At 39.3% G+C, this 12,223-nt stretch overlaps 1 protein-coding gene across 1 annotated transcript in view; it reads right to left on the bottom strand.

Moving 5' to 3' along the window:
- AKAP9 (A-kinase anchoring protein 9) overlaps positions 1-11,946 on the bottom strand; it is a 156,680-nt gene extending 144,734 nt beyond the window's left edge. The window contains exon 1 of the mRNA XM_067042493.1: positions 11,668-11,946. Within this exon, the coding sequence (XP_066898594.1) occupies positions 11,668-11,715 (48 nt within the window). The 5' untranslated portion in view covers positions 11,716-11,946. The remainder of the gene's footprint in view (positions 1-11,667) is intronic.
- Between the last annotated feature and the right edge of the window lie 277 nt (positions 11,947-12,223).

Raw genomic sequence — 12,223 nt, 5'->3', positions numbered from 1 at the left:
AAAGTGAAATAAGGGATGATAGAGGAATGGCACTGGTTCCAAATGGCTGTTCAGTTTCCCATGAGGCCCAACATTACTTCTCTTAGCTTCCTTTGAAATCTATCTTTACTATAAGGCTCTTTTTCTCTTCGTCACTTAACTAATCAGTTTTTTGGGAACAAAGTGCCCTGCTAGAAGTAGGGTGCTTACATGTAGCTATTTGAATCAGTCAATATTTTATATTAAAAAGAAAACTCATGGTTTTACAGCTTCATCTGTATAGCAATAACATATACCTGCCACCTGGTGGCAGCATACCTACCTGAATACGGGATATGCTTTTTGGAAAACAGTAACCCTTTTCAAAGGTTAAACATGTCAAATATACATTTTTTGACAGTTTTTGGCTACTTTTAGGATAAGACCCATACTGTCTCAACTAACACATATGGCTCCTCATTATCTGATCCCAGCCTATTTCCCCAATCTAGTTTTCCAGCTTGAGAATAATGATGATGATGGCTAATACTTCTTGAAAAGTTTTTATAATCTGACAATCTTCTAAGAGCTTTATATGTATTAGCTGAATCCTCACAACAACCCCAAGGTAGGTACTATCATTTTTCTCATTTTCCAGATGGGAAACAGAAGTACTGAGAAGTTTAAGCAACTTGCCTAATGTCACAAAACTAATAAACTGCAGAGCCAGAATTTGATCCCAGACTGTCTTGTCTAGTCCAAGCTCATAACCACTACTATTATACTGCTTTTCAGAAAAAAATCTTTAAAAAAGTAGGTAGCATTCACCACCCTTTCCTGATTCACATTCATTCTCCATCCCACAGTACTCTGAATTCTTCGTTTTCCTTTCTCACCAACTGTTGCCAAAGCTCAAGGTCACTTTTCAAGTCTCCATCATACTTGATTTCTCATTTTTGACAAGTGGCCACTCCTCCTTACTTGAAACTCTTCCCTTAGTCTCACAGACATCATCATCTCCGAGCTTTGTAAACAGTTTGTATCCAGTATCCTTTGCAGATACTTCTCCACCTGTTTTTTAAACATGGGTGTTTCCACAGGATTCAAGTCTCAGTATGCATCTCATTTAGTGGTCGTCTTGAGTGAACTCCCCACTCCCAGAGTGTCAGCCAGTATCTTTAAGCCAAATATTTATCTCTAGCATGGCCTCCCCTAAAGGAAGAGACTCATATTCAGTTTTACACTGGGCCACTCTTCTAGGATGTCCTCTGACTCACTGTATCCAAAACAAAAGTCATCTTCATCTTACTAAAATATGTTACCCTCCCAAAATGCCCACATTTCCTATCTCAGAGACCCATTTCACTCAAATCCTCTTTTCCCCCAAATTTGTCCATGTTCCTCTATCTCAGAGACCAGCACCTACATCCCTTAAGTTGCTCAAGTCAGAAAACTAGTCTTCTCTTATCTTAGTCTGTTTGGGCTGCTATAACAAAATATCAAAGACTGGGTGGCATATAAACATCAGAAATCTATTTCTCACAGTTCTGAAGGCTGTAAGTCCAAGATCAGGGAACCGGCAGATCTGGTGTCTGGTTAAGAGCCCACTTTCTAGTTCACAGATGGCCATCGTTTTGCTATAGCCTCAAATGGTGGAAGGGGGCAGGAATCTCTCTTTTGTAAGGGCAGTAATCCCATTTATGAGGGCTCTGCCCTCATGACTTAGTCATTTCCCAAAGGCGCCACCTCCTAATACAATCACCTTGGGGGGTACAATCGCTACATATGATTTCTAGGGGGAAATGAACATTCAGATCATAGCATCTCTCTTACCCTTTACAATAATTACCAAGGCCTCTCAATCCTACCTCCTAAACAGTGACCAAGGATATAAGAGCCAGTGCAGGGCTGAAGTTAAGAACACAATCTCTTGGGTCACAGTGGGTTTGAATCCTTGTTCTGCCACCATGACTTTATGCAAATTGCTTAACCTCTCTGGTTTTCCACCTATGAAATGGGGATAGAAACAGAATCCACAGCCCTTAGAATAGTTATAAGGATTAAATAAGAAAATGAATGTAAAACGCTTAGCATAATGCCTAGCATTAGAAAGTGCTCAAAAATTGGTAGCTACTATCATCACAAATTCATACTCTTCTTTCTTCCACTGTCAACCATCCCACTGTCCAAGTGAAAGACAATGAGGTAGAAACAGAAGTGGGGATAAATCAAGAAACATTTAGAAGGTAAAAGCAGAATGTGGTGATGGGTTGGCTCTGAAAGGTAAAGGAGAGTGAGTCAGGGAAACCAAACAGAAGGTGAGATAATGTAGGCCTATTGGGTTGTGGTGTTAGAATGGGAAGAAAAGGCTAAGTAGAAGACAAATTTTGAATAAAAAACAATTAATGGGATTGGGTTATGAGTACACAGGATACAGGAAGATAATTGCAGAATAATTCAAAGAGTTTTAGTTTTCAACTGAGATGCTTTCTCAATAGGTATAAACTACTGAGCCTCAAAAATATGATGGTACATAAGACAGAAAACAAGAACATTAAAATTTTTATTTATTTATTTATTTTTGGCTGCGTTGGGTCTCCTGTGCTGCACGTGGGCTTTCTCTAGTTGCAGTGAGTGGGAGCTACTCTTCCTTGCAGTGCACAGGCTTCTCATTGCAGTGGCTTCTCTTGTTGCGGAGCATGGGCTCTAGGCGTGCAGGCTTCAGTAGCTGCAGCACACAGGCTCAGTAGTTGCGGCACGTGGGCCCTGGAGCCTGTGGGTTTCAGTAGTTGCAGCATGTGGGCTCAGTAGTTGTGATGCGTGGGCTCTAGGGCACACAGGCTTCAGTGGTTGTGGCACACAGGCTCAGTAGTTGTGGCTCGCGGGCTCTAGAGTGCAGGCTCAGTAGTTGTGGCACACAGGCTTAGTTGTTCCGCTCCGCGGCATGTGGGATCTTCCCGGACCAGGGATCAAACCCGTGTCCCCTGCATTGGCAGGCAGATTCTTAACCACTGCCCCACCAGGGAAGTCCCAAACATTAAAAATTTTAAATCCAAATCACAGAGGAAAAAGAGACTATATAGACTCTTCTGTCATAAGACTAAAACACCAATGCCTATTAAAATTACTTATACTGCATTTCACCCTTTTAATTAAAAATATATGTATTCTTCTCACCTAAACAAAAAATCTCAAATTATTATATTTTCTTTTTCTCAAACTTTATTAAAAATTGCTATTGGTTAAAATGGAAAAGTGAGAGTTCTCTTGTTAAAGGGAGTAGAAATGCTCAGACATATATTTTCATTAGAAGAGGAATTTATACAAATTAAAAAATAAATATCAGTTTGGCAAATGTAGATGCTTTTACATTAAAATATTCCCCAAATTTTAAGTTATCTTTGAAAAGTTTCTGTAACTTTCAGCCAAAACCTATTATTTCATATATAAACTCCCAGGTTTTACACATTTTCTAATACTTTGACCTTTAGAGCATCTACTTATTTGACTTTAGAAATCAACTTATACATACACAGTCAACAGACCATAAATGGTGTAATTAACTCAGATCACTGCCCCCGTGCCCATCGCAAATCCCTGCATCTCTTTCCCCTGCATCCTCTTACACACTTTCATACATTAAACTTGCTCTTCCATAAATCTGAAGAATATTTTTAGTTATAATAGGTCCCTGTCCCTATCTTCCCTGGGGAAACAATAAGGCAATATCAACTTGAAAAAGTGAGACCCTTGAGGAATAAATACAGTCTAATCAGAGTCCACAATGAATGATCCCTAGTAAACAAGGAATTTTGTTTACTAATTTTGTATGTTCAGTATCAAGAAAAAGAAGGAAAGAGATTCTAGACTTTATACCCTGTTAGTTTTTCAGAGCTCTGTAACCAGAGAACCTATTCAAATTAATACAATTTATAAATTCAAATCTTTATAGATTAGGATTTTGAATAGTTTAATATAGTTCTTACTAGTGAAAATTAATAATTTGGGGGGCTTTGAGAAATGACCTCTTAAAAGAAAAGAAGTAAATTTGGGGGCTTTAAGAAATGATTTCTTAAAAGGAAAAAAAAGTTAGACTCACAGAGAAACTTTTAGACCACATAAGAATCTCAGTGAATAGCAAACCACAATAAGAATCATAACCCTGATGGCAGCTGAAGACAAACACCACACTGTTCATAAAACAAAGAGGATGAAGGAATTTTTCATGGTACAAAAGAATCTATAGATTTAAATAAATAACCTAGGCAAAACCACTTCTGGAACAATTCTGTTTTTAACAGCATTAAATCCACATGCAAATCGACCACAGCTTTATGCAGTGTACCTAGATGAGCATTAAGTATCCTAAGTTATATTTTGGTGACCATGACCACAAAAACTCTAGAAGTAAAAGGGGAGTGAACATGACAAGAAAAGTATCTTATACCAGTAAAATATCTCTACAGATCTATTGTGTTCACATAGGAAAATGGCAGGTTTTTTTGTTACTAAAGAAGATTAGGGTTTTTTTCCCCACAGTGAAAATGGATTGGTAATGGTCAAGCAAAAAATCCAACAGGTGCCTCTGGAACCAGCTGCATGCACTTGTAAAACAACTGGCTATGGAATGAAATGACTCACTGGCCCACACAGAATTCAAACTTTAGCATTATGCTCTAATCAAACTACCAGGAACTTATGCAAAGGAAGGAACAAGTTTAAATTTTGGCATAGCCCAGAAGGCCTAAAAAAAAGATGGAAGGGCTTCCCTGGTGGCTCAGTGGTTGAGAATCTGCCTGCCAATGCAGGGGACATGGGTTCGTGCCCCGGTCTGGGAAGATCCCACATGCCGCGGAGGGGCTGGGCCCATGAGCCATGGCCTCTGAGCCTGTGCGTCCGGAGCCTGTGCTCCGCAACGGGAGAGGCCACAACAGCGAGAGGTCCGTGTACCATAGAAAAAAAAAAAAAAAAGATGGAAGATGATCCTATGGAGATGTGTATCTCTCTCTACCTCTCTCCATCACCTGCCTGACTGCATGTTTCTCCCTTTCTCTCCCTCTCAGTATATAAAAACAAATGTAATATAAATATAATAAGTAATAATCAGTAATATTTATGTAAAAGAAGTTGGTAACAATATAATTTAAAAATGGGCAAAGGACTTGAATAGACATTTTTCCAAAGACAGACAAACAAATGGCCAATAAGCACATGAAAAGATGTGCAACATCCTTAGTCATTAGGAAATTAAAGAGCAAAAGCAAAATGAGATACCACTTCCCACCCACTAGAATAGCTATAATTTTAAAAAAAATAGAGGGGCTTCCCTGCTGGTGCGGTGGTTAAGAATCTGCCTGCCAATGCAGAGGACAAGGGTTGGAGCCTGGGTCTGGGAAGATCCCACATGCCACAGAGCAACTAAGCCCGTGCACCACCACTACTGAGCCTGCACTCTAGAGCCCGCGAGCCACAACTACTGAGCCCACGTGCCACAACTACTGAAGACCACGCAACTAGAGCCGGTGCTCTGCAACAAGAGAAGCCACCGCAATGAGAAGCCCGTGCACCGCAACGAAGACACAACATGGCCAAAAAGAAAAATAAAACAAATATACTTTAAAAAATGGAAAACAATAAGTGTTGGTGAGGATATGGAGAAATCAGAACCCTCATACACTGCTGGTGGGAATGGATACAGGCACTATGGAAAAAGTTTGGTGGTTCCTCAAAAAACATAAATTACCACATGATCCAGAAATTCTACTCCTAGATATAGACCCAAGGGAAATGAAAACTGGTACTCAAATACTATATACGAATCTTCACAGCAGCACTATTCACAATAACCATAAGGTAGAAACAACTCAAATGCCCATCAATGAATAAACAAAATGTGGTATATACATACAACAAAATATTATTCAGCCATAAAAGGAAATGAAGAACTGATACATACTAAAACACTGATGAACCTTGAAAACATTATACTAAGTGAAAAAAAAAAACAAAAAAAAAAACCCCAGACATTAAGGGTCAAACAGTATATTATTACATTTATATGAAATATGTAGAATAGGTAAACCGATAGAAACAGAAAGCAGACTGGTGGTTGCTAGAGGCTGGGGGGAAGTAGGGAATGAGGAGTTATCTTCTTAATGGATACAGGGCTTTACTCTGGGATGATAAAAATGTTTCAGAACTAGATAGAAGTGGTTGTACAACACTGAACTGCTGTGCCTCTTAATTGTTTTAAGATGGCTAATTTTTATATGACTTCCACCTCAAGTAAAAAAAAAAAACAAAAAAAATCATAGATTCTTTATATCTAGCACCAGAAGAACTCAAAAAGCTCTCAATCATTACCGCATGTATTCTTCAAAACACCTGCTAAGAGTCATGGACTGTGACAGGATTATTCCCACAGACAATAAGGCATAGACTTCATGATAATTTAAATAAATGCTTGCCAAGTAAAAGTCCATAGCTGCAGTTGTAGGCGTTCAAAACTGTTAGCTGAACAAAAAAGCCAGTAAATGTCTCCAAAGACCTAGTGCCCGTTCTTGTACAAACAGTATATAAATACACATAGATGCCATGCCCCAGATGCAAAACAACCTTTATAAGTTTATAAAGAAACTTTAAAAAATTCTGAAGCTTTCCAAATTAAACTTTTTAAAGAGATGTTAACTAATGCAATAAGATGTCCAATTTCAATTTCAATAGAAATTAATTGAGAAATAAATATAAATAATGTTCCTTATCATTTAATGTTTAACAATTTACCATGAGAACCTTTTTTACCTTCCATATTAGAAGAAATTCACTTACATTTCAATAATCAGTAGCCTATAACAGACAAATATTTTACAGTCACAGTTTAGTTCTTACGACAAACTTTTTATATATAAAAATAAGAGGTGTTTTGTTTGAAAATAATTCTTGCCCCAATCTTGTCATATTCCAGTCACTTGGATATGTCCTATCGTTTTCACTTCCTCTTTTCCATGTGCTCATTCGACTTTCAGTTTCACTGACAGGACACCACAGACCTCCTTGCCAAATCTCTCTTCATTGGATCTTAAGGATCTTTTTTACCTAACCACTTCTCTATCCCTGTTCCTGCCATTTCTCGGAATGGCCTTAAAAACCTTTCTTCAATATACACTTCAAGAAACCTGTTCTGCCCATTCTTTCCTCCATATTGTCTCTTAAAGCTCATAATCTAAAAATCATGTTTTGCTTTTTTTTCCAACAAAGCCTAAAGGTCATGAAATAGTTCTTAAGTCACAGACAATGCACCACTGTTGCAATAAATGTTGAAGGTATCAAACTCCTGTATCCACTTTGAATGCTAAGCAAGCTATGTCACATATAAGAATTAAAATCTAGAAAGTTTAAAAGAAACATGGATGGAGAGCAACTTTCTTAGTGGTGGAGCACTGTGTCTGAAATATGCAAAGAACAATTGTACACCATAACTAACTTTGAGTGGAAACAGTTAATTGAAAAGTCCTGCTATCAATAACCTAATATACAGCTTGCACAGAGCACCGTCCTTTTTAGCGTACAATTGGCACTACTTTCCAAACTGAAAATGCTCATTAAACAAATAAAAATCATATGATTAGTATTTACTGAATGCAATAGGCAAAACTTTTTAATAATTATTCAACAAATAATGCCAGTTATATAAAATGCTAAATAATTCATTAAAAACTTTGGTTTTACTGAATTCTACTACATTAGTAGAATGTTAAAAAGTATACCTAACGTGAATTTGCAGAAGTAATTTTTTTTTTTTTTTTTTTTTTTTTTTTTTTTTTTTTTTTTTTGCGGTATGCGGGCCTCTCACTGTTGTGGCCTCTCCCGTTGCGGAGCACAGGCTCCGGACGCACAGGCTCAGCGGCCATGGCTCACGGGCTTAGCTGCTCCGCGGCATGTGGGATCTTCCCGGACCAGGGCACGAACCCGTGTCTCCTGCATCGGCAGGCGGACTCTCAACCACTGCGCCACCAGGGAAGCCCTGCAGAAGTAATTTTATACTAAATACATAACTGTCCTCGAATTTTGTTATCTAATATTACAATACTTTCTTTACATAATACTGTAATTTTACTTGGAAAAAAATGAAGTCATTTAAAGTGAAGTTAGAATAGTTTGGATCAACACAAGGACAGCCTATGTAGTACCATCCCTGCCAGCACCTTGCAGGGGGGTTAGCCCAGCTCTGAAAATATTTACTTAATGCAGTAATGTCTCACATCTCCACGGGTCAGGCTTCTTACTACATCAACACTGAGGAAGTAGCTGAGGACCCAACAGCAAACGAAAAAACCAACAGGTAGCAGAAGAACTAAATTGTCATAAAGCCCATTCACCAGGCTCCATCAATGCTTGGTTATTACAAACCACTGGTATCAAGCTCAGTTACTGGGTTCTCTAGTCACAGCAAATCTAAAACAGCAAGTTAGGGGAGAAGGCAGAGGAGATGGAGCAAGGCAAGATAAGCATGTTCGTGGCAATGAGAACTGACAGAGAAAAAGATAAGAACTACAAAGCCAGAAAGGATATCTATAAATGTCTAATAATATAGAATCCCAACTATATAATGCAAGCATCACCGGAATAAGCATTATAATTCCAGGACTACACTAATGTCAGGGTCCTTGGGAAACCTAGTTATTCTGCACCTCTTTTCCTTTTTCTGTAAAATGATCATAAAATATAACATGTTATTGAACATACTATATTTGATAAGCTTTTATTGTTTTTAAAAATGGCATTTAAACATTTTTACTGGTCATAAAAGAAATATATTGCAGAGAATTTAGAAAATACTAAAAGTGTAAAGAAAATTAAAACTGCCTATAACCCACCACCCAGAGATAACCATCATTTATATCTTGGTGCATTTTTTTTTCAGGTGTCTTCATATATAAATATGTACATACATTTTTTTTAGTAACATTTTTATTAATCTGGCATTATTTGTGGACATTTTCCCCAATGAGAAAGTTTCTATAGAATTATTTTAATGGCTATATATACCAAAATTTATTCTATCGCTGCAGATTTTGCTTGGTATAACAAATTTTATAAAGTACACTATACTGTATACACGACAGATCATAAAAAATGATCATTTATAGATATATAGAAAGGAAGTTTTCCAATGAACAGCTTACCAAACACCAAGTAAAAAATTTACAAGTTTGGTTTGTAAAAGCAGACTATCAAATACAATATTTAAGTCCAATGAATAAACAAGACATTTAGATAACCAAGTATCTGAATAAGTTTTAGAAATGATGATTTTTAAGAGATTTCTAATGCCAGCAATAAGAGACTTCCAATTAAGAGAATTCTGGAATACTGTTACTAATTTACAACATGCTAGTAAAGTAGCACCCATTAACAACTCATAGTTATTCTGCTCATTCATCCACTAAGCAAATATTTACTGAGTACTTACTATCTGAAAGATATTATGCTAGACTGCATTAATATCAGTATCAAGAGCCTTCTTTGTAAAACAGTCTTAAAAATGAGGTAGCAACACTTAACACATTTTACCAAATGAAAAAATTCGCCCAATATCCTACTATACCATCTCTCATTCTACTTATTACCCAGTGTCTGTCCGTCCCACTAAACTTTGAGCAACATGAAAACAAAGACTATCACCACCTCTGTTATCTCCAGCTCTTGGTATAAAACAGGAGTTCGATACAGGTTTGCTGAACGACCTTACACTTACAATCCAAAGTTTTTAAGTCTTAATCTAAAAGCACACATTTATATAAATGAAGTAATGTCTACACTATTTTTGATGATGCTGTTTTCACTCTATTTTCCATGTTCCTATCAGTCTTCATAACCGTAACGGCTGAATAATATTCCATCACACTAACACAGTTTAGAAAACGATTCTCCTAATATTGTCTTTGAAATTTGTTCCAGTGTTTTTATATTGTGTCGCCAATGATCCAGCAAATATATCTTGCCTTATATGTCCCAGCAAATATATCTTGCCTTACATGTCTCACAGATTTATTTCTGAGTGGAAAAACTGGGATCTATTCTAGAAGATAATCTTCTACAATAAAAGTGAATGGTAAAAGGATAAGATTTTTATCCCATAGGCAGAATTTTGAAAGACAAAGAACACACATACACACAAAGAAACTAGAAATTTTTTTTGCCAAATTAAAGAAATTTAAATAAATCCACTACTATGAACTGTGTTGTCCAAAGTAAACTGTTTTTTGGACTGCTTCACATATACTTAGGAAAGATAATTCTGGAGGCAGACAGTAAAAATTCTCAGGTAACAAACAGACAAACAAAATGTCTAATTAGAACAGAACTTCGATGCTTTTGGAAAGAGGTGCACACTTTACCTCCACTTTCTTGGATTCACAGATCACAGACCCTCAGACTGCAGAAATGTAAGCAACTTTGGGCTTCTAAAGATGCCTCGATTCCCTTTTCCTTCCATGTATAGATCCTAACGTAATAATCTACCCGATAACATACAAGCACTTATGCTTTCACCTTAGATAATATGAAGCTAGTTCATATGTTTATATTCATTTAAGAAACTTGTGATAAGCATCTACCGCTGTATCTCTGCAGTATGGCCCTTCAGTGATTACTGAAATCACAGACCCAGTCTCGTTTATTTGTTTATTTGGAGGAAGGGGAAGGTGAGGAAGAGAGAAGAAACAGTTAACTATAGTATAATTTAATTGAGGTGCAAGTATGATTACTAACCGTGAGCTCCAGTAAGACAAAATATAGTCTAAAAACGGTAATTTCATTATAGAGGCAGGGAGCCTTTGAAGCCAGACAAAAAATATGCTCAAACATGTAATTTTCAAAAGAAATATTCTATTTAATTTATATTTTGTCTATGTCAAATTTTTCATGAAACCCAGTGAATGATACCTTTTGCATTGTTTGCTTTACAGGTTTTTTCACACACACATTGGAACTCTACAAGATATATAAAACAACTCAATTATTTAAAGCAGGAATTCTATAGGTGTTGCTTAGAATATGGAACCTTGCGTCCCCAGGAGTTCCATTCACATACTGCATTAACATTCCACACAATACAAAGCGCATGCCATGACAAAGACCTCCAAACACAAACATACAAAGCCATGCTTCTAAAAACGGCCCTAAAGAGAAGTTCACAGCTGGCACTTGTGGCACACTCAAGCCACGGCTGAGGCAGCTGTCACAGGCCAATCACACACCCAAGAGTGCCAGCGTGCCACCTAAGAAAGCCAAGCTGATGATGAGCATACAAATCCCCTACCGAATAAAGGCCCCAAATCCCCACCCTGAAAAGCACAATGCCTGCACAACCCAGAAAACTCCCTATAAAAGCGAAACGTTGGAGACTTAAAAGCAATACATATCAGTTTATGGCAATACACTAAAAGAGGAATTTTTAATATTTGTGCATTCACGAGAAAGGAGCCACAGCACTCAATCATCACGGAAGTATCCGCTTGGTAGTTTATCACCAGGCTTTTTCAGTTGGAAAAGGGAGAGAAGGCGAGGGGAAAACGCAGACCCTGCAGCACCTCCCTCCGCAGGCGGCGCACCGGGGCTGCTAAGATCTCCTATTCCCAGGCCCCCTCCGAACCCTTCCCAGCCACCGCCTCCCAGCGCAGGCCGGGCGGCCTCCAGCTCTCTTACCTTGGCTTTGCCAGCCTCCAGCTTCTTCTGTCTCTCTTCGTCCTCCATAGCTTCTGCGGGGAAGGCTAAGGGAAGACAGGCAGGGGATCGGGATAGAAAGGAAAGGTCGGTTCACACAGGGGTGCGACCGCAAGCTCCGCGGCCCGGGGAGCAGGGCTGGGCCAGGCGCTCCCCCCCCGCCCTAGTGGAACCAGTCTCGGCGCTCACTGGCTGACCGTCTTCGGCCGCACGGGTAGCGTCGTCACCGCCGCCGCCATCTTCGTCTCCACGTAAACACACGGCGGGACGGGAGGGAGGGGGACGTTGTCCGCGCAGCCGCCGAGAGCCCCGCCGCTCGGGGCAGGTGCGCCCGCGGTCCCGCCCCGCCCCGCCAACCCCGCGCGCCGCCGCCGGGGCTGCCCCATACCGGAATCCGACGTCGGCGCCCACAGGCGAGAATCCGGCGGGGGACAGCCCCCTTCCCCGGGGACTAACGCCACTCCCCAGGTGGCGGCCTGGCCGAGGAGGTGGGGGAGAGGGGGTGCGCCAGGGGCGCCGGTCGGACCCCCACCACCGT

The sequence above is a fragment of the Kogia breviceps genome, chromosome 9 (assembly GCF_026419965.1).
Source record: "Kogia breviceps isolate mKogBre1 chromosome 9, mKogBre1 haplotype 1, whole genome shotgun sequence".
NCBI classification, from domain to species: Eukaryota; Metazoa; Chordata; class Mammalia; order Artiodactyla; family Physeteridae; genus Kogia; species Kogia breviceps.
Note: the sequence above shows the minus strand (reverse complement) of the source record. Positions and strands in the feature narration are given on the sequence as shown.